This window comes from Pseudorca crassidens, chromosome 3 (assembly GCF_039906515.1).
Source record: "Pseudorca crassidens isolate mPseCra1 chromosome 3, mPseCra1.hap1, whole genome shotgun sequence".
NCBI classification, from domain to species: Eukaryota; Metazoa; Chordata; class Mammalia; order Artiodactyla; family Delphinidae; genus Pseudorca; species Pseudorca crassidens.
In genome coordinates, this window is record NC_090298.1 from 12,956,167 (window position 1) to 12,976,968 (window position 20,802).

At 43.1% G+C, this 20,802-nt stretch overlaps 1 protein-coding gene across 2 annotated transcripts in view; it reads right to left on the reverse strand.

The window, feature by feature from the left end:
• Positions 1 to 20,802, reverse strand: part of ANKH (ANKH inorganic pyrophosphate transport regulator) — a 142,383-nt gene that overhangs the window by 58,973 nt on the left and 62,608 nt on the right. For both annotated transcript variants that reach the window (XM_067730404.1, XM_067730405.1), the window contains exon 2: positions 5,423 to 5,639. In XM_067730404.1, coding sequence (XP_067586505.1) covers positions 5,423 to 5,639 — 217 coding nt within the window. The remainder of the gene's footprint in view (positions 1 to 5,422; positions 5,640 to 20,802) is intronic.

The following is a 20,802-nucleotide window of genomic DNA, read 5'->3' on the forward strand; positions in this document are numbered from 1 at the left end:
AAATGGAGTTCATGGCCTGGCTGCAGCAGGAGGACACGGACTTAACCTATTTACAGGTAGACAGCTTTGAGCTGCCCAAACAAGAAGCAGGAAGGGCCATTCAAATCCCTAGCTCCTCTGACCTCAGAATTATTTTCCCGTGAGACTCTGGGGTGATGGAGCGATGGACCTTTCCAGAATCACTGGTTCTCCAACTTGTTCATCCAGAGTCGCCAGCACTTGTTGCAAAATGCCATGAAATTTAGTATTAATCAAAATAAGCCTCATTACCTATAATTTTCCCATGGGAATTGAAGAAAAAGCCCTCTTTCCGTTTTTAGTAAAAGAATAATATGTGCATTTCCAAGGGGCAAATTTGGGAGCCCTTATTCTAATTCTAATGCCTCAGTTCCCATGTTTAAAAGTCTCCCAAGTGCTACGGATTGACCCACTGTGTTCTGTTTACCAAGGCTCCTGCAACTCGGGTATCTTGAGCCAGGCTCCAGGTACACATAGAACAGATATCAACTTTCTGGCCAGTGGATCTCTAGATTTCAAGTCTGTCAGTCCAACACAATTCCAAGTGTTTACTCATTTGGCTAATTGCATAAGGTTTGGGTGGTACATTTTCTGGAGCATCTTCTCCCCACCATCTGCACCATACATTCCTGGGGAAGTGCCTGTGTGATCAGTGGGACCCACTCCGGCCATGTGCAAATGTCTGGGGAAACCCAGAACCATGTGCAAATCTCTCAAGGATGAGAGAATGCGTGGCTTACCAGTCTGGTCCAAAAAGAGAAAAAAATCAGAGAAAATGAATATGAAACACAAGAAAAAACATTATTTACAGCACATGTAATAAAAAGGACCTAGTGAAAGTTCTCTCCTTTATTGGGGCAAACACAATAACAGTTGACCCCACAAAGGAGTTCTTGGTCCTCTCTGACCTGAGTCTACCTCTAATGTCTCACTGTGATCAGTAAATGGATGCCCAGATGTGACACCAGGTTAGCGAAGGAAAGGAGCTACAGTTGAAACTGGTTTTTCAAAGCTGGTGACGCTTAGCTTTGAAGTCCCTTCTAAGTGAGAAGATCCTCCAGCAGTTGGTAGATTATCGGTAGATACTGAAAGTTTGAAATATCAAAGTTCATCCAGATTGGGAAAAAAAAATCTAAGATAGAGATCATGCTGGGAATCGGGATTTCTCCAATGGCTGGAGGTACCATGGAATACACAAACTTAAAAAAAATATACCTTAAGAGTACCTCTGCCCCAGCACTAGTTCATAACCCAGGAGATTATGCAGACTGACAAAATATATTGAACTTTTCTAAATAGTAAAAATTTCTTTAGAGACCATAACGTTATCAAGCAGTAAATAAGAATATACAGATCTTCCTTGTTGTTAAAGCTGTATTAAACATACTTACATGAACACTAGACTCAATCTGCTTTATTCAATATAGCTGTCCCTGAGATGTCACAAAAAAATTTTCACTGGTGTCAAAGGCTCTCCAAGGGACCCAGCTACAGCCACAAAGCTCAATGCCTAACGCCCTCCCTGCGGGTCCTCTTTCTACTTTGCCCTTCCCTGCTCTCCTTCCCTTTCTCTCTTCCTCTCTCCCCCTTTTCCTGTCCCTGTTGCCTAACGGGCTCTTCCATAGTCTCAGGCTGCACCCCTCCTTTACCCGGTTACCTGCACCCTAGCACTGGGCATCCACCCTGTTACCTGTGATATTCAACACCGAACTCATTTTCTTGCTTTATTCTCCCTGATCCATGAATGCGTGGTGGCTGTCTGCCTCCCACTTCTTTTCCTCCCCAAGGATGAGTATCTTCTATATTTATCTCACCTCTGTATCCAACTTTTGATTAGTAGGACCTGAATGACATGCACGTACTATTTGTTCAATAAGTAATTTGTTGGACCACGGATAGGACAGATGGGGATTGGACTACTTTAAAGGTGAGTTAAACAAAGGGCAATTCTTTCACTCTTGTTTAGTCAAAGGCCCCCACATTCAAAGCAGGAAGGTCAGCTCTAGTAATACTAGTGGTGTGTCTGCTTAGAGTTAAACATTCATGTTAATAACATCGTAAGGGGAAATGGATGAATTTTATCAGTGTTTGAATATATCTAAAAAAAGAGAAATATTCATTAAATATACAGAAGGCATCTTGCTGGGAAAAGTAACTAATATTGTAAAGAATAAAATGAATAAACAGGTAAATTAGGAAACAAAGCAAAAAGAAACCAAGGAGCTGGCCATTAAACTGAAAAAGCATAGAACACGGTGATTTTGTTAAAACCACGAGCCTGAGGTTAGACAGAATTAACAGAAACGTAACAGACAAGAAGAGTCACCATCTGTAATCTTAAGTGGCTACAGCAAAATATTCATTTGGAGCACTGGGTCAAATTCTCCACTCCATCTTGTATCAAAGATAAGGGAAAAATTAGAAAGAGTCGTGCTGGAATACAACCAACACTTTCAGAGCCAGTTAAGAGATGACCCACCCCATGAGCCTTTCAGAACCAATCCCTAAGAGAAAGAACTTCTTCCTCCTCTATGCTCTTGGATGCCCTTATATAAATGCTATGGAAAAGTTAGAAGGTCTAGATAACAGAAATAAATCTATTAAGGAGATAGGGAAATAGCACCTAAAAAGGAAAGTTTCAGGCAATTAGACTAGTTTCGCCTAAACAAAATAATATAGAGAAATTTGGTTTTAAGCCTAGGTTACTCTGGTTCCTATCTCACTCTGTGGGCTAAGCTGGTGAACGTGTAACATGCGGCTTCTTGTACTTACTCTAAGCTCTACTGAGGAGCTGTTCATGTGGGGAATACATACCCATTTCAGTATCAGGCCAAGCAAATACAATTAGGAAGACTGCCTGAGAGTAGACAATGGCTTCTTAAGTCAAATTATTTGGAATAGCTGCTTTTTTGTTTATCTATGTCACTGTTCCCTTGTCCCAAGCATAGGTAGCCGAGAGCTGACTGTTAAGGTAGAAATGTCAGTGGCTGTTTCTAGCATTACTAAGATGGGAAAATGGGTTTTAGTGTCTAGTGTAGGTGACACATTGTAAAGTAGAAACTGAACGGGGGGATGTTTATGGATGGTAGGAAAATACTGTTGGAAAAGGTAAGGATGACAAAAGAGCAACATCCCACCTGGAGCTTGTGGTCAAGGTTATGGGGAAAAATCGGCAAGATCTGAGTATAGAAAAGCTTACGGGATTAGTGAAAAAAAGGAGAAAGGAAGGTGAGCAAAGATGCCTATGCAGCAGACAGTAGACGGCAAGAGAAGAATCAAACCATTAGGCGGAAAATTGAAATGAGGCCAACAAACTAGAAGAGGGAAAATCATTAAAATCTGAGTTTTAAGTCTTTGAAAGAAATTGATATTGCTTTCTTAGTAACTGTAGAAAGCATTTGTTTGTTGGAAGGAAAAGAAGTGATAATTGTAAAAATATCAACAGTGATAAAAGCAATTGTTAAATATACCTGGGATGTAGAACCATTTTGGTTCAAATGTAAGATTTTATGATTCCACTTTAAAATTGAAAAACTTGCATTTAACTTGGAAAATGATTTGATTTGATTTTTGTTTGATTTTTGATTTTTATTTCAGTGACCAAATGTCCCTCCCAACAGTGTCAATAATACAGTACACTCAAGTTTTCCTTAATTACTGACATCTAGTAATTAGCTATTAGCCCCAAAGTCTCATTTGAGCATGACTAAAACAGGGAATGTTGGGTTTATTTGGAAGTAAGTAGCTAAAAAGAAACTAATTTATCTTCCTTTTTAGGCAAAAATTTATTTAGACCCACTCATTGCACATATGGAATTTTCTCAAGTACGTATACCATCTATGAAAATGGCCCAGATCAAATGTAGCTGCAGAAGTTTTCTTTAAAACTCAGCGGATAAGTTAGTATTCAGGGTTTAAGTTAAGGGAAAGAAAAGCATCTCCTCTCTGTCCCATGCCCGGAAGCTCTGAGCCCCAGTGAAATGACCAATAGCAACACTTTGCCTGGATATTTGGCCCATGAGAAGCATCCTCTCGCCAACATTGTTCTTAGCACAAAATCCTATGTTGTATTAAAAAGGAAGACCACAGGGGCTCCCCTGGTGGCACTGCGGTTGGGAGTCCACCTGCCAATGCAGGGGACACGGGTTTGTGCCCCGGTCCGGGAAGATCCCACATGCCGCGGAGCGGCTTGGCCTGTGAGCCATGGCCGTTGAGTCTGCGCGTGGCGGGAGAGGCCACAACAGTGAGAGGCCTGCGTACCGCAAAAAAAAAAAAGGAAGACCACAAAGGCCTCAGTCTATTTACTTTTAGATTAATAATTCTATGAGTAAACATGAGTTGACATCTGAGTACACTGTAAATGGTTTGGGTTAATCTCCCGGCTCTTCATTCACCACGGACATTCATGGTTCTCATACAACCAGTGCCAATTTGAAGACACACAATGGGTTTGTGAAGTGTTGTTCACAGGCTTTATGTAACTGGGTTCAGTAGGTGTGCCATTCAATTTTTATGCCAGGTAAGCTGAGCTGTTTTGAAGCCAAGGGGTTCTGAGATCATGCCCTTAGGGTTTTTTATCACCACCAAGAAGGCAGCAGAAGTAGAACTCCAGCTCTAAAGGAAGGGGCTTTCCTAGGTCTTGGTGAAACCGTAGGCCAGTCACTGTGTGTGATAAAATTTTCTTGTTGTTTCATGGAAAGAATGTTATGCCCAGAGTATTGAGTCTCATCTGAAATAGAAACATGGGGCCCTAAAAGGAGATAATTTTAATACATTAAACAATCTCATTTGTTTTCACTGCTGATAAGAATTAATCCTGAATAACACTCATTCTATTTTTATTCTTAAGATTGAGTCTGATAAGATAAACACCAAGGTCCTACTGTACAGCACAGGGAACTATATTCATTATCTTCTAATCAACTATAGTGGAAGAGAATCTGAAAAAGAACATATCTATATACTGCATATATATGATATGCATATACATATATGTATGTATATAGCTGAATCACTGTGCTGTACACCTGAAACTAACACAACATTATAAATCAACTATACTTCAATTAAAAAAGAAAAGAGTAAGTAATGTCTGTCGCTAACAAAAGCACCTGACATTTTTTTGACCTTACTGAAGGCTAATCCTAGATCTGCTCACCTGTTAATGAAACTCCTTCCTCACTGACACAGGGTTTGGGAACCAGGGACATACAGCTTGCCAGACAAAGGACATTTTCTTTTCTTGACCTAGGAGCACAAACTCCATGCCTTCCATCCCTTAAAATTGTCTTGATATTTAATAATTATGGAAGAAATCATTTACTACAATAAATATACGAAAATGAATTAAGAGGAAGAAGGAATTAGCAAAGCTAGATTCTTAAGGGACGGCCAACAGCCTTACCTATGAGGGTGTGGAAGACAGCGGCTATAGCGCCAGCCACCACCATGCACAGGACAGCTTTGGTCCTGTCCCGCTTGCTGTTCACAAACACCAGGCCCACATTCTTGAAGTCACTCATGGGCCCCGTGAAGAACTTCATTAAGGAGTAGGCCAGCCCGTAGCTGGCCAGCATCTCCACTGCATCTTCCTTGACAGCTGCAATGCCCCGGTTCAAGGCCTGTGGAGGGAAGAAACCCACAAACAGCGTTAGGAACGGTGTCTTGGGGCTTCCGTGGTGGCGCAGTAGTTAAGAATCCGCCTGCCAATGCAGGGGACACGGGTTCCAGCCCTGGTCCGGGAAGATCCCACATGCCACGGAGCAGCTAAGCCCGTGTACCACAACTACTGAGCCTGCGCTCTAGAGCCCGCAAGCCACAACTACTGAGCCTGCGCTCTAGGGCCCGTGCTCCACGACAAGAGAAGCCACCACGATGAGAAGCCACTGCAGTGAGAAGCCCACGCACCACAACGAAGACCCAACACAGCCAAAATAAATAAATAAATAAGAAACGCTGTCTTATATCTCCTACAATAAAACTCAGCAGGTCATGTTTCCATAGGCACTCTAAGCAGCTTATAGGGCAGATCTCACTGTAATTTGATAAAGGTTATTAGTTTTCATTTTCGTCCATATTAGCTTCATTTTGAAATATCTTCCTGTGGGGGAGATAGCTGTCCACTGGGTTGAAAGTGATAGAAAAAAACCCAACAAGCATTTTATGTTAATATCAGAAAATAATTCGGAGAAGTTCTGGTTAAAAGGTTAACATGTTAAATTTTATTTGTAGGCTGAACCTACATAATAGCAACAGGCATTCTGGAAATGGGTCAGCCACTTTATATGGAGTAGGTGATGGTTTCTCTTTTCCTTTAAGGAAGGGGTGTGTGTGTGTGTGTGAAATACTAGGTATCTGTTATGTATGTAACCTTCACAGCATAAAGTAAGTTCTATGCTACGAAAACAGGTATTGAAGGAAATTATTATACAATACAATGGATGCCATTCACTTGATTCTTACTGTATCTTAACTTGAAATAGATTCATGATCTCTGTGCAGACAAACAGGAAAAGAAAATCTTTAAACCAAATACACCGTTTTGAATAATAAGATGTGGTCATAGAATATTCTGTTTTAATCATCCTCCATGAGGGACCCTCTGAGGTACTGGTGACCTTGTCAGGATGGCATTTCCAAACTAACTTTCCCACCTAGTAGACAATAAAGGAGACTGGAGGTAGTGGGAATGGATGTCCAGGAAGAAGAACTTTATTTTAAAAATGTCCCCAGTACATCGCCTCTGTCTTTAGGCACAGGCAACTGACTGGGCAGGAGAGTCAGCTTTCTGTATAGTAATACACTTTTAATTAGTTAATTTATTTTTATTGAAGTATAGGTGATTTACAGTGTTGTGTTAGTTTCTGGTGTACAGCAAAGTGATTCAGTTGTACATATGTGTGTATATATATATATTTTTCAGATTCTTTTTCATTATAGGTTATTACAAGGTATTGAATATAGTTCCCTGTGCTATACAGTAGGACCTTGTTGGTTATCTATTTTATATATAGTGGTGTGTATCTACTAATCCCAAATGCCTTAGTTATCTCTCTTCCCCCTGCCTTTCCCCTTTGGTAACCATGTTTGTTTTCTAAGTCTGTGAGTCTGTTTCTGTTTTGTGAGTAAGTTCATTTGTGTTATTTTTTTAGATTCCACATAGAAGTGATATCATACGGTACTTGTCTTTCTCTGTCTTACTTCACTTGGTATGATCATCTCTAGGTCCACCCATGTTGCTGCAAATGGCATTATTTCATTCTTTTTTGTGAAGCCAAGCTAGCTGACACAGGGGTATAAAAGGTCACCTCCCCTGCCTCACTGTGGGACTGATCACTCTGGTACAATTCATGCTCCAGAGCTCCCCATGGGATCAGGTGGAAGCTAGTCTCCAGTGAAGACCACATCCTTGTTTAATTTTTCCCCACTGCCCACTGCTTCCCTCTCCCCTTCTCCGGAGAGCACACACTCAATAAATCACTTGCACAAGAATTTCCCAACGCAGGTTCTGCTTCCAGAATCCCCAGCTCAATACAACTTCTAATTACGTTTCTCTCAGACATAGAGAACAGTGTATGGTTTGTTCTTTTTCCTTCTCATCCTTCCCCAATCTATGACTGAAAACTGTTTACTTTTTATTGCTAAAATACGTGTTCGAACTTAAATGATAAAATTGTATATTAGCACAAGTTTTAAAACTATATAGGAGGGCCCCTAAATAATGTAGGATTAGTCTTTTTATATGTCTTGTTGGCAAAATTTTATTCTTTGCTAGAAAGACATTAGCTCTGGCTGGGGCATCAACGGCAATGTTTTCTATTTCCACCAACTGTTCCTTGATGAAGTCCTAAACCCAGCGCTGAGGCATGAGAGCAGAAAGAAGGGCACAGGGAAGAACAGCTCTGTCAGCAAGACTGGGTGTGAAAACTCCACTGAGCTCAACAATTATGGTAATTTGAGGAAAGAGCACAGGGTTTAGAGACAGGCAGACTTGACTAGATCCGCTTCTACCACTTAACTACTGAGTGGCCTTGGCCATGGTACTTATTCTCGCTGAAATAATGGATCTTAGATTGTCTATAAGTAGTGTACAGGGCACCACCCATGACTGGCCTAGAAAAGGCACTTGAAAGCAAGGATTTATGTCTATGTTGTTTACCACTGTACACCTACCACCTTGCTACCTTATAAACACTCAAATATTTGTTGGATGAATGAATGAATTAGGTATTTTCTGCCAGGAATTTCAATGTTGATACTAATTTGTATGCACTTTAAGGAAATCACGTTTTGATTGTAAGATGAAGATGTTATTACTTGTAAGATTTACTATTGACTTAACATTTTTTATTGGCCAAATTAAATGTACATCGTGATGGGAAAACATATCCTGATTTCAAGAAGCATTCAAATGCAAGGAAAAAGAGCTTTAGAATTGAGGAGATATGCTATATTAATATTATTAGCCTTTTTATTATTTCCATTTTCAGTACTGCCCCCAATTTGTTCACTTCCTAATTTTATGATTTTCTTTTGATACCAGAAATATTAAGTTATTATGTAGTTGATCCTTCATTTCACGGAGTTTCCTTCCATAGTTTTGGACTCTGTCATTCTTACCCATCTTTAGCTAAGGTGATTTTGTCTAGTTTACAGTTTCATTTGCGCATTTAGCTTTTCACTCCTCCTGGAACTTATGCTGTGAGATAGGGCTTAAAATTCATTTTCTCATAATAGTTTACTCCTTCAACACCAGTTTGAATAAAACACCCATTGCCCACTTATTTGTGATGTTTTCTTATCAGCCATTAGTTCTTATACTTCCTTCCATCCCTATTGTTTGCTTTACCTGTCTGTCTCAATTTGCTTACCCTGTTTTTCTTCATAGCATGTTCATTACTTGACATTATACTGTCTATTTACTTGTTATTTGTCTTCCTGTCTATCTTCTCCACTTGACTGTAAGCTCCAGGGCACAAAGAGAACTTTGTCTGGTTCACACCACATCTCCAGACCTAAACATGATAGGGGATCACATGATAGGTGAACGATAAGGATGAAAGAATGAAGTGAAATACACACGAACAGGATAAATATTTCCTGTGATGGGTACTGAAGAAATGAAATTAATGAGCTGGGGTTTCCTTGGAGGAGCTTATTCAGATGAACTAGACAAGGAAACCCCTTCAAAGAGGTGATATCTGAGCTGAGAGATGAAGAATGAACAGCTGTATAGAGTTGGAGGAAGGCACAGGCCTGCAGGAGGGCTTAGTGTTCTTAAGGAACAGAAAGGCGGCCAGTGAGAATAGAGGGGAATAGGTGAACTTGGAAGAGAAGACAATGCTGAGGTAATTCCAGGTCACAGCGGTGCTTTGCTCTAAGAGCAGTGGGAAGCCATCAAATGGTCCACGCAGAGGTGGGATAGAGGCTCCTGTTGGCTGCAGGGATGGACGTGGCCTGGAGAGGGACAGGCAGAGCAGGAAGCCAGGAGTTCTGGTAAGAGAAGGCGATGGCTTGGACTAGGGGACGTAGGGAAGACGGAGAGAAGTAGATTGACTTGAGAGCTTTTGGGAGGTAAAATAAATGGACCTGGTGATGGACTATGTGGTGGGTGTGAGGAAAAGGGAGAAATCAAAGCTGGCTGTTGACTTTTTTGGCTTGAGTCATTGGTCAAATGGTGTTGCTACTTACTGAGATGAAGGGACTGGGGGAGGGAAGGTTTGGGAGGAAAAGGCAAGACCTCCACTGAGGCGTCCCCTGCTGGGTGTGAGACACCCATGGCATTCCAAACACAGAAGTCAGGTAAGATAGTTGACTCAGTGAGCCTGGTGTCCAGGGGACATCTCGGCTGTGGATATTTGAAGGTCGTCAGCATACAGACAGCATTTAAAGGCAGGAGACTAAACGAGATTATCTAGACAAGGTATAGATAGAAGGGAGTCTGAGATTCAGCCCTGTAGCACCCTAGAAATAAACTTAAACATTAAGTATGTGGCAAGCCTTCCATGTTACCTGGGGGTTATAAGGATGCTGTAGTTCAGCATCCATCAGGTAGCTACTACTGTTCTGGCCACGTCACTCACAAACCCTGCTGCATCTCTAGCCAACACCAGGAAGAACAGCCACTGTGGCTGGGAAAGAGGAAGAGCTATGGCCTTGAAATTCAGCTAAGAAAGTGTCTGAGAAGTCTTTGGAATGAATTAGGCCTGGAGTCACAATTCTGTCCCAAGATTGTTGTAAGTACAGAGGTTCACCGGCTGTTCAGAGGCAAGTGTCTATCAGAGGCAAGTGTCTAAACATTCACGGGCTTTCCAGAGTAAAGACACTTTAAATTAGGGCCACATCTACCGAGACTCCAACCACTGTAAATATGAAGCTGACCTTCAAGCCCAGCCTGGTTCTGGTTCCAGATGGCATGGCACGGGGGCCTCGTCACACTCCAAATCAGCATTCTCTGTGCTGTGGGTAGTCGTCAATATGTAATGTCTGACTTACAAACTTATCTGGCTCCAGAAGGCTTTTCTTGGGTCCTACCTGCCTTAGTAAATCCCAGTATCTGCCAGGTTCATGGTGTTCTAATGCCTAATTTTTTCCCCCAGAAAGTCAGCAAAACTACAGGATATTAAAAAGTGAAACAACACAAAACCAAAAAACCACAGCCTCCAGGGAAATGGCTAACAAATCCCATGTGATCTCCCTGGTATGAACTGTCTTAGATCTTTAAACCCTAAAAGGGATCCTGACATTTTAAACTTGGGCTCTAGAGACCAGAAACATCTCTAACTGCCAACTGAGCGTCTTTAAACCAAGAGTCACCACCTCCGTCCTGCCAATCATTTCACGCCAATGTTAACAGCGAGTGTTCCTTAACAGCTGGGTGCTGGGTGGAGTGTTGTACCTGCTCCCCTCCGCCGGCCCCAGGAGCTGGAGCGGGACCAGAAGGTGATACCCTGTCCCGGAGGGCAGGTCTGGTGTCCAGGCAGCACCGTTGATCTCCTGTCCGGGAGATCTGTGAGGCTTTCTCTGCACCTCCCCCTCTAGCTACTCTAAACGCCATTAAACTCGTCACCCTCTTGACCGCCCCATCTTCTCCCTCCTGCTGCCTGTCCTTCCTCACTCTACCCCACATTTCATAGTCATCACCTTAACCTCACCCTTGTCAGTACCCACAACTCACTGTCCGCAAACCTCTGACCTTGGATTCATCTCATTATTTACCTATTCGACCCTTATCTAGATTTGCAGACTTCTACTTGGGCTTTGGGAGCGGCTGGAATCAAATGTACAATGCAGGGTGCTGCCACTACACACTCATTGTCTCCATCCTCAACCGGGCTGTTCACTGCTCAGTTATCGGTCCATCTTTCCCACCACTGCTCTCTGTATTCCTGGGCTGCCTCGTTCCCTCTTTCTCAGCCTCTTACTTTCTCACCTCTTACTTCATCTGCAATATGGAATCCATCAGGTAGAAACTAAATTTCTTGTTGCTTCTCTCCCTAAAACGATCCTCCACAAAACATATCTGCCCCAAACCCTTTTTCACCTCCTCTCTCTCGTTATGCTGGAAAGGCCAGTCTGAGCAGGGCGAGTCTAGGGCTATCTCCCTGGGTCTCTGCATTTCTGTCTCTCTGACCTTGGCAGGAGCTGCCATCTTCCTCTCCTGCTCGTCTGATCTTGGCTACTTGACGGGCTCTTTCCCATCCTCATTCTCACATGCTTAAGTCTCTTCCACGTGAAAAATAAACCTTCTCTGGCCTCCTCTCCTCCTCTTGTTCCCGCCCTCTTTCTCACCTCCCTTTCACAGATGACTTCTATAAAGTGGTACCTGTGCTCCTTATTCCCACTTTTGTTTTTCCCATCTACTCCTCCGCCTGTTAGAACAGCAGCTCCCGAAGTGCAGGAACCCCATCTGTGGCCCCAGAACCACAGCTCTAGCATGCTCTGGCCACATGACAGGAAGCCAGCGCATAATGCTGTGTTGAACGCACCCACTGGGTTCTGGCTTCTCTGTCCGCGGCCCTCACACATGCTCTTCCTGTTAAAGCAAACGGGCACTTGCTGTCGTCATCTTTCTGACCCTGGGCGGATCCACCCTGTGGGCCGCTCCCTCTGTGAAACGCTGTTTCCTCCTTGGCTTCAGTGACGCTGAAGTTTCTAGGTTCTCCTCCTAGCTCTTCTGCTCCAGCTCTTTCTCCTTGATGCCTCTTCTTCCTTTGTCTCAAATATCGGTGTCCCCAGGGTTCTACCTGGGGCCCTCGCCTCCGCTCCCTCTCCTCTCTGGCTCAGCAATCCCTCCCCCTCCCACAGCTTCAATTATTCCCTGTCTGCTCAGGAGTCCCTGATCCATCTCTCCAGATTTCTCAGGCTTCTCTTAAGCTCCAGACCCACCCATCTCCATCTGAGTGCCCCTGTGGCACCTCACACTCCACGTTTCCAAAACTGGGTTCACCATCTACTAGGCTACCTGGGTTCCCACAGACCCAGCCTTCCTCTTGGGTTCCCTTTGAATGAATGCATCCCACCCAGAAGCCTGAGGATCTCCCTGGATCCCTCTCAGTCCGCATAGGCACAGATTTCCTGGTCCCAAACATACTCGTTCCCTAGTCATTGTTTTTTTTGTTTGTTTGTTTTTTTAATAAATTTTATTTATTTATTTTTGGCTGTGTTGGGTCTTTGTTGCTGCGTGCGGGTTTCCTCTAGTTGCGGTGAGTGGGGGCTACTCTTCATTGAGGTGCACAGGCTTCTCGTGGTGGCTTCTCTTGCTGTGGAGCACGGGCTCTAGAGCGCAGGCTCAGTAGTTGTGGCGCGCGGGCTTAGTTGCTCCGTGGCATGAGGGATCTTCCCTGACCAGGGCTCGAACCCGTGTCCCCTGCATTGGCAGGCAGATTCTTAACCACTGCGCCACCAGGGAAGTCCGCCTAGTCACTCTTAATCTGTCCAGTTCTCTCCAGCCCCACCACCATGCCTTGGGTCAGGTCACTCGTGGTCTTCTTGTCTCCAAGCCCTCCTTCCCTCCACACTACGGTCAGATCACAAAAATCCAAATTCCTACAAGGGTATCCGAGGTGCTTCAGGGCTGCATCCTGTTCACAGACCGTGGACCCCACAGATGTTGCTCTAAGTGTCTGCGACAGTGTCCGGCACACGGGTAGACGGCATCCAGTAAGTATTTGTTCAATGAGTGACCACTCACAGAGGCCACTCACGATCTGACCCTGCTTGTCTGTCTGGTCTCTACACTTGCCCTTGCGCTATGTTTTATGAGGCTTAAACTGTTTGTAGCTTTCTGGATACGCCATGCTCCCTTTCGGCTAAAGGTCTCTGCTCAAGCTCTTTTCTCTACATAGGATTGCCTCTACCCCTGTCCCCACTCCCACTCACCTGGTAAACTCATCATCAGTTCAGTTCCCAGGAATCACATTTCTGCGAAGCCGTCCCCTAGGCCTAGTCTCCTCTGTGCTCCCTGGCACCCTATACCCCGGGTCCCAGTGCTGCACTCATTGGGCTGTACTGTGGTTGCCTGGTTACCAGACTGCCCTTCTTGCCAGATTACTTTGAGGCAGGGTTTGGGCTTACTTGTCACCAGCTTTCCTGCATCTACTCAGCACAATGCCTGACACATAGTTAAGATTCAATATGTGAATGAAGAGATGTGTTAACTGACATCCAGCTGATTTATCCGGTCCTTCATAAAAATCTTCCAACTGCAGGTTTGGTTTTTCTGGGTAAATAAACTCATTTTTGATAGAATCTATATATTTAAAATATGCAAAGAGAGGGCAGTGACACTATACACCTTCCTGTACCTCTGATATTTTCTCATGGGATAGACAGGGATATCCACTGCTATTTCTACTATGTCACATGGGCACCCAGTAAGTACTGGATAAAGGTGACTCCTTAACTGCAGACACACAGACATAGATAGGATGCAACAGGGGGACACATGATTAGCCTCTTAAGTACAAAGCTTAAACAAAGATTTTTTCCGACTTTTTTTTTCATGTCGTTTGGATGTCAACTGGCATACAGGACAAGCTGTTCCCCTATGAAGTCAAATCCTATAACAGAAGTCAGCTGCCGTGAAAAGAAAATCAGAAATTTAGATTCAAAGGAGAACCTTCTCGGAGAAGCTGAGAGAACCCTGCTGAGAGCTAAGTGTGCCGACAGGTAACCAGGGTGATAATCTCCAAATCTGAGAAGATGGGTGCCTGTAAGGGCAACAAGGCTTGGAGAGAGATGGCCACACAGTTCAGGAAGTGCCAAGGGCAGTTGGACTCGGATCTTGTAACTGACATTCATGGCCATACGGTAAAAAAATGATCACGTTGCTCATATAGAAATGGCTCTTCAAATTCTTCCACAAAAAAGGTGCTGAGTGGACAGAAACGAACATATCTACGAAACAGAAACAGACTCATAGACAGTAGAGAACAGACTTGTGGTTGCCAAGGGGGAGGGAGCATGGGGGAGGGATGGGCTCTGAGTTTGGGATTAATAGATGCAAACTATTACATACAGAATGGATAAGCAACAAGGTCCTACTGTGTAGCACAGGGAACTATATTCAATATCCTGAGATAAATCATAATGGAAAAGAAAATAAAAAAGAATGTATACATGTGTAGAACTGGTTCACTTTGCTGTACAGCAGAAATTAACACAGCATTGTAAATCAACTATACTTCAATTTAAAAAACCCATATTGCTGTCAGAAAAAGGTGTTGAGTTGGAAACTGGTATTGTTCCCTAAAATAGCAGTGAGATTATTATATGAAAGGCTGAAAGTCCCTTATTTTACTTTTAGTAAGATGAATACTTCCTTTACTTGCCTCATCCTGGATTAGGAAAACCAATGGGACACAGGGCTGGGTAATCTTCTGTCTTTGATAAAAGACCACTCCTCTGTCTACAGCTTCAACACTCCCGTTACACCTTCTAGGACATGAAGCACACTCAACCATTACTGTGGCAAAAGAATACAGTTTAAAAATCTTTCTCAAACCCAAGGTCCTCAGAAAATTTGCATTTGTGAAAGTGTGGGAAATTCAGAAGTACACGTGGAGGCAAAGCTACCTGTGGGAACAGCGTCTTCCAATGGCATAGCTAATCAGCAACGTTTGGATTTCAGTCCCCTCAAAGAGACTGGGTTCCTATAATTTCCCACTGTTACTGTTCTGTTCGTTTGTATTTTAAAAAGTGGTTTGGGTTAAATTAGATCATTTGTCTTCCCGGTAGTTTTCCAGCCATGTTTTATTTTCTCAAGGATCTATACACCCCTCTAAAGGACACACCTCGCTCTGTCTAGCTGGAGCTCTGGCCAAGAACTTGACACCCACACATGAGGTTGTGGTTTACAGGGAGTGGCAGTAAAATGAAGCCTGGTCTCTTTGGTCGTCAGAGTCATTGCTCTGGGCAGTGCTATCCATATCTAGTGCTTCCTGGAAACTCAGAGACAACACAAGGCAAGTCCAAAATATACCACTGCTTTTCTATGTCACTTCTCACACCTGGACAGGAGTTTCTACAAAGAACAAACTACTGAACAGGTTCCACATTTGGCTAACTCAGTTTTCTCCTGTTGGTTTCTTCAATACTTCAGGGAAAACAAAAAGCATTTCACGCTTGATGTTTTAATCTAGAAATGTGTTAGTTCGTTCAAGGATATATTTTAGTGTCATAGGTCCCTCCTCAGATCCTCTTGACCTTTCATTTAAACATGAAGCTTATATACCTAAATTTAACTTTAATTCAAGACGGTAGGAGGCTTGACAAGGAAGAAATATTACTATGAAAATTCTAGTGTACTTTTAAAAAACCAAAGCTTCCCACGTCATTTAAGATTCCTTACTTATTTCTCACCTTGATCTCATATCTTTACTGTTGTGAAAATCTCCATTTCCTACTAATTTTTTAATACTTATAAGGTTATATGGTCCCCAAATGATGCTATCTCTTGGTTAATATCTTAAGACTGTGTCTATTCCACTGTAGAATCGAGTTTAAAATGCTTCTTTATTAACAGAACAAAACTAAACAGCTCACACAACAACTCCATAAACAACAGTCTGGAATAGATCGACTCTGGGATCGGGGGAGTTTTTTTACTAACTTTCTATGCTTTCTCTCTGCCTACGTACTTACGCACCCTGCTTACGTACATACTCTCTCCATGATTAGGAGTAGATTCTTTTTCTTGATTTCTCTAGCACCTTAAATTTGGCTGTAGATCTCTGAGCAAGCAGCTCCGAGGCTCTGTTCCTTTTTCTGACTCAACTGCAACATTCTGAAATGTCATCTATGAACTTCTATTGACATTTACAAATGCATTTATTCTACGAGAAGAAGAAGCAAATGCCTATTTGCATTTGGAGCTTATGAAACCCAATGACCACCATAATAATGACGATGAAACCATCTCGGCTAACATTTCCTGAGCGCTAGCTCTCTGCCGGACACTGTTCTGAGATCTTTACGTCTCCCGACCACTCTGTGAGGGACGTACGATTATTTCCCAGCTTACTGGTGAGAACACTGGTACGCGGAGAGGCTAAGCCACTTGTCCAGGGTGACACAGACCTGGGAGAAGAATCCAGAACTTCTTGACCTCTGGGCTTGAGATCCTAACCATCACTCTATTATCCTGAACCAAGCCCTCTTTCCACTTTGAATTAGATATCGCAGTTGGGGCCAAATGCTTACTTTAAACAGAGAGGATTAGCCGAGCAGAGCAAAGAGAACTTTTGGATAAAGATGGATTTTTATGGAAAATTCCAAAGACCCTGAAGCAAAGATTATTTTTGAAACTATAGTGTGTAGCAAGCACTACAAGCGTAAATGTGGAGGATGAACAGAGTGAGGCTGAAGTCATCATATATCTGAGCCACGCCAAGAAAATGAGGATAAGAGAAATCAGGTCACTAATGCTCTGGCATCAGCACCACACAGCATGGCGAAGGTACAGACGGAACCTGGGAACACAGCACCACGTGGGCTGTCTTCCCAAGCTCATGCACCAGTCCCCCATCACTAGCGTGGTAGAAATGCTAAGAGGCTCTCCACGGCGGCCTTCTGGAGACGTGGACAAGAGTGTTTATGAGCTTCTTTTCTACCTGGGATAATGCACCATCCTAGTATCTTTAACTTGTGCAAAATTTTTACTTGCTTCTCAACTGTGGGATTCATTTATTTCTGCTTGAGGTTCAGCTATGACTCACTGCTGGTATTTATATAACCGGGCACATGTCAAGTTTTGTGAAAGATTTCTAAGGGCCTGGGGCGTTTGATCTGATTGTTTTTAGGAGGCTAGTGAGAGTCAAAATTAGTCATTAAACAGGTTAGTCCATCCAGCCCATGGATGTTACAAACCAGTGTTGCACACACACGTGCACACATGCACAGACACGTACACATGCTGAGAGAGGAACCCCGACAAAATTCAAATGGACCATATTTAATGTGACAAAGCTGTCTTCAGTGGTTGCTTTGCTGTGTGCAAGTAGGTTTGTCATGGCCTCCCCATGACGCCATTGCTATTATTGGCCGAAATTACTGATCCGACTTATGAGATTCTAGGTAAAGTAAAATCATCTCACTGAATAAACTGTTTAGAACACAAAACAAGAAAGGACAAAGAATGTCACTGCAGCACAAGCAAATCGGGAAAGTCCAATGGTGTCAATAGTGGTAGCAAGGATTTAAGAATTATATATCCTGAACTTACTTTGTCTTTACAACTATAACCATGCTTTGTGCCAAATATTTTTCACCAAGAAAAGTGATATGATCAAGGAATAAGCTACAGAACAGTGCGGGTAAAATTGAAGGGCTCTGAAAATTTCTAGACTAAAGAGAGAATGAATACATTTTTGTCACTTACTATTTCATGTACGTAATAATGAGCTGGTAAACACACATGCTGAACTTCATTCTGTAAATCCAGATTTACTGTAATTCAGATTTTGGATCTCGGAAAATCAGAGTAGCCTGAAGTGCTGTCTTGCTCTAGCCCTTTGGCCTACGTGAACGAGGGGACGCAGGTGACCCAGTGAAAGGAGACATCTGCGCCCCTGTCCACTTGGCCCCTGGAGCCCCAAAGGATGCTGCAGCCATAGAAGCATACTTGTTGAGGGTGTAAATAATTCATTCAAGGAATCTGATTTATGGATCACATGAAGGACACCAACCTCTTCCATATGCAGTATGGCCGAGTTTTGAACGTACCTTCACACGTTATCTTATTGGCTGTATCTAACAGTGCTTCAACAACAGGGTAGGTATTGAAAATTCCTGTTTTTTTAAAAATTTTCTTTACATCTTTATTGGAGTATAATTGCTTTACAATGGTGCGTTAGCTTCTGCTTTATAACTAAGCGAATCAGCTATACATATATCCCCATATCCCCTCCCTCTTGCGTCTCCATCCCACCCTCCCTATCCCACCCCTCTAGGTGGTCACAAAGCACCAAGCTGATCTCCCTGTGCTATGCGGCTGCTTCCCACTAGCTATCTGTTTTACATTTGGTAGTGTATATAAGTCCATGCCGCTCTCTCACTTCGTCCCAGCTTCCCCTTCCCCCTCCCCATGTCCTCAAGTCCATTCTCTTGTAGGGCTGCGTCTTTATTCCCATCCTTCCCCTAGGTTCTTCATGACCATTTTTTTTTTTTTTTTAGATTCCACATATATGTGTTAGCATACGGTATTTGTTTTTCTCTTTCTGACTTACTTCACTCTGTATGACAGACTCTAGGTCCATCCACCTCACTACTAATAACTCAATTTTGTTTCTTTTTATGGCTAATATTCCATTGTATATATGTGCCTCATCTTCTTTATCCAAAAATTCCCGTTTTGTAAAAAAGGAAACAAGGTTCAAAGAGACTCCCTGACTTGCCCAAGGCTTTTGGTTAATATATGGTATAGCCCAAACCGGAAGGCTGGGAGACCGTTAGTCCGATGCTCTTCCCTCCTTCAACACTAGACTGAAGACGGTGGGTGAAGGGGTGGCGTTGGGATGAACATCCCCCCACTGTCAACAAGGCAGGGGGAGGGGAGTGCATGTCCTCACACAGAAATGTCCTTACCCATCCAGACGGTTATTATTAGAGATAATTATTACTAAAGGAAATTGTTACTTTTACCTGATGGCAATGTAGTTTGGGAAATTGGAGAGCCCTTATAAGGAAGGTAGGATAGGCTGAGTTAAAACTTCCTTGAGGTCTTTCCCTTTGAGAGGAGCCAAGGGCAGGCTCCTGGCTTTGAGTGATGATGCCGTTGGTGGCAGAGCGTGGTCTGGTCAGCCTCGACCCTGCAGTCTGGGCAAAGAGGTCCTACAGGATGAGCAGTGGGGAATGCTCCTTGGACCCAAGCTTCCCGTGATCACCCGAGAAGGGCGTCTGTTAAAGCAGTACAGCTCCATTCAAGGCCCCAGTGATTCCAGACGGTAGGGTGGTGTCCCGGCTGACAGTGCGACAGGAGCTCGGGCACAACCTGGGTCCAGACAGGCCTACTGGTCACACTCAGTGCTCCTTCTGTGACTCCAGGATATGGTCGACAGCTAATGTATCTCTCCTGGTACAAAATAAGAACGCACAGTGAAGCTTCCCCCGAATACCCACTGCCCACATGGGGTTATTTAAGCCTTTCCAAGTCCTGTGACATTCCCACAGACTCGAGACCCCACAGGAAAAACGACTGATGCGTAGGACCAGCCCTACGTCTCACCAGTTGACACTGACATTGTTTTAAAGCATCATTTAAGAAAATGTTAATATAAATGGACAGGAGGAGCGCACCCTAGTAAAACACCTCATCATGTGTTTGTTATTTAAGAGTAATGTGTTGAGGAAACAAGGAAAAGCCAATTTGTCTTTGTTTCTGATGGCACAGTCTGTCTTATGAGACTAATAAACTGCCTCACTCCCATTATAAAAGAGCGATAACTACACAACCCTTGGGAATGAATTCAACAAGGAGTACGGTTCTTAAATAAAGAAAACCATAGAATTTTCTTGAAGTTCATAAGACGGAAAGAAAAAGACAAGCTATGTTCCTTGATGAGAAGACAGTGTTACGAATATAACAGAAATCTTTCTGAATTCACCTGTAAGTTTAATGGAGCTTCAGTAAAAATTCCAGCAACTCGGGTGTTCATTTGCATCTGGGTAAAATGATGTTCCACCTTGTATGGGAGGATAACCAAGAAACCATGATAAAGAAGTCTAGTGAAGGGGAGCTTCGTTCACCAGGTAGTAAAGTCCCCAAGAACAGGCGACTCACAGAAGGAAAAGTACCAATGAAACGTAGGCACCTGAAACGATGCTCTACTCTGAGAGTAAAGCAGTTAGGGAAGTAAAAATGGAAACAAGACTGCCATCAGATTAAACACGAAAACGACGGATAAAATCCAGGGCTGGTGAAGATACGGCAGAAAAGGAAATTTCATACAGTATTGGCTGGAGTGAATGGTTATAGTCTTGTGGCAAAGGAATATGTCAAAAAGTATTAAAATTTAAAGTGTACTAACTCCTTGATCCAGCAATGCCCCTTTAGAATCTATCCAAACAAAATAAAGCCCTAATACGTGATGCCACCCATACAAAGGCATTCATTAAAGCATTCTTTGTAATAGCAGACAGTTGACAACAATCTGTCTGCCAACATGGGAAAGGCTAAGTAATTACGGTTATTATTTGGTGCCTGCACGGTCCATGCACATAGGGGCATGCTGACCAGCAATCACAGCGCATGAGGTGCAACTAAACGTATCCAACTAGAAAGAAGCC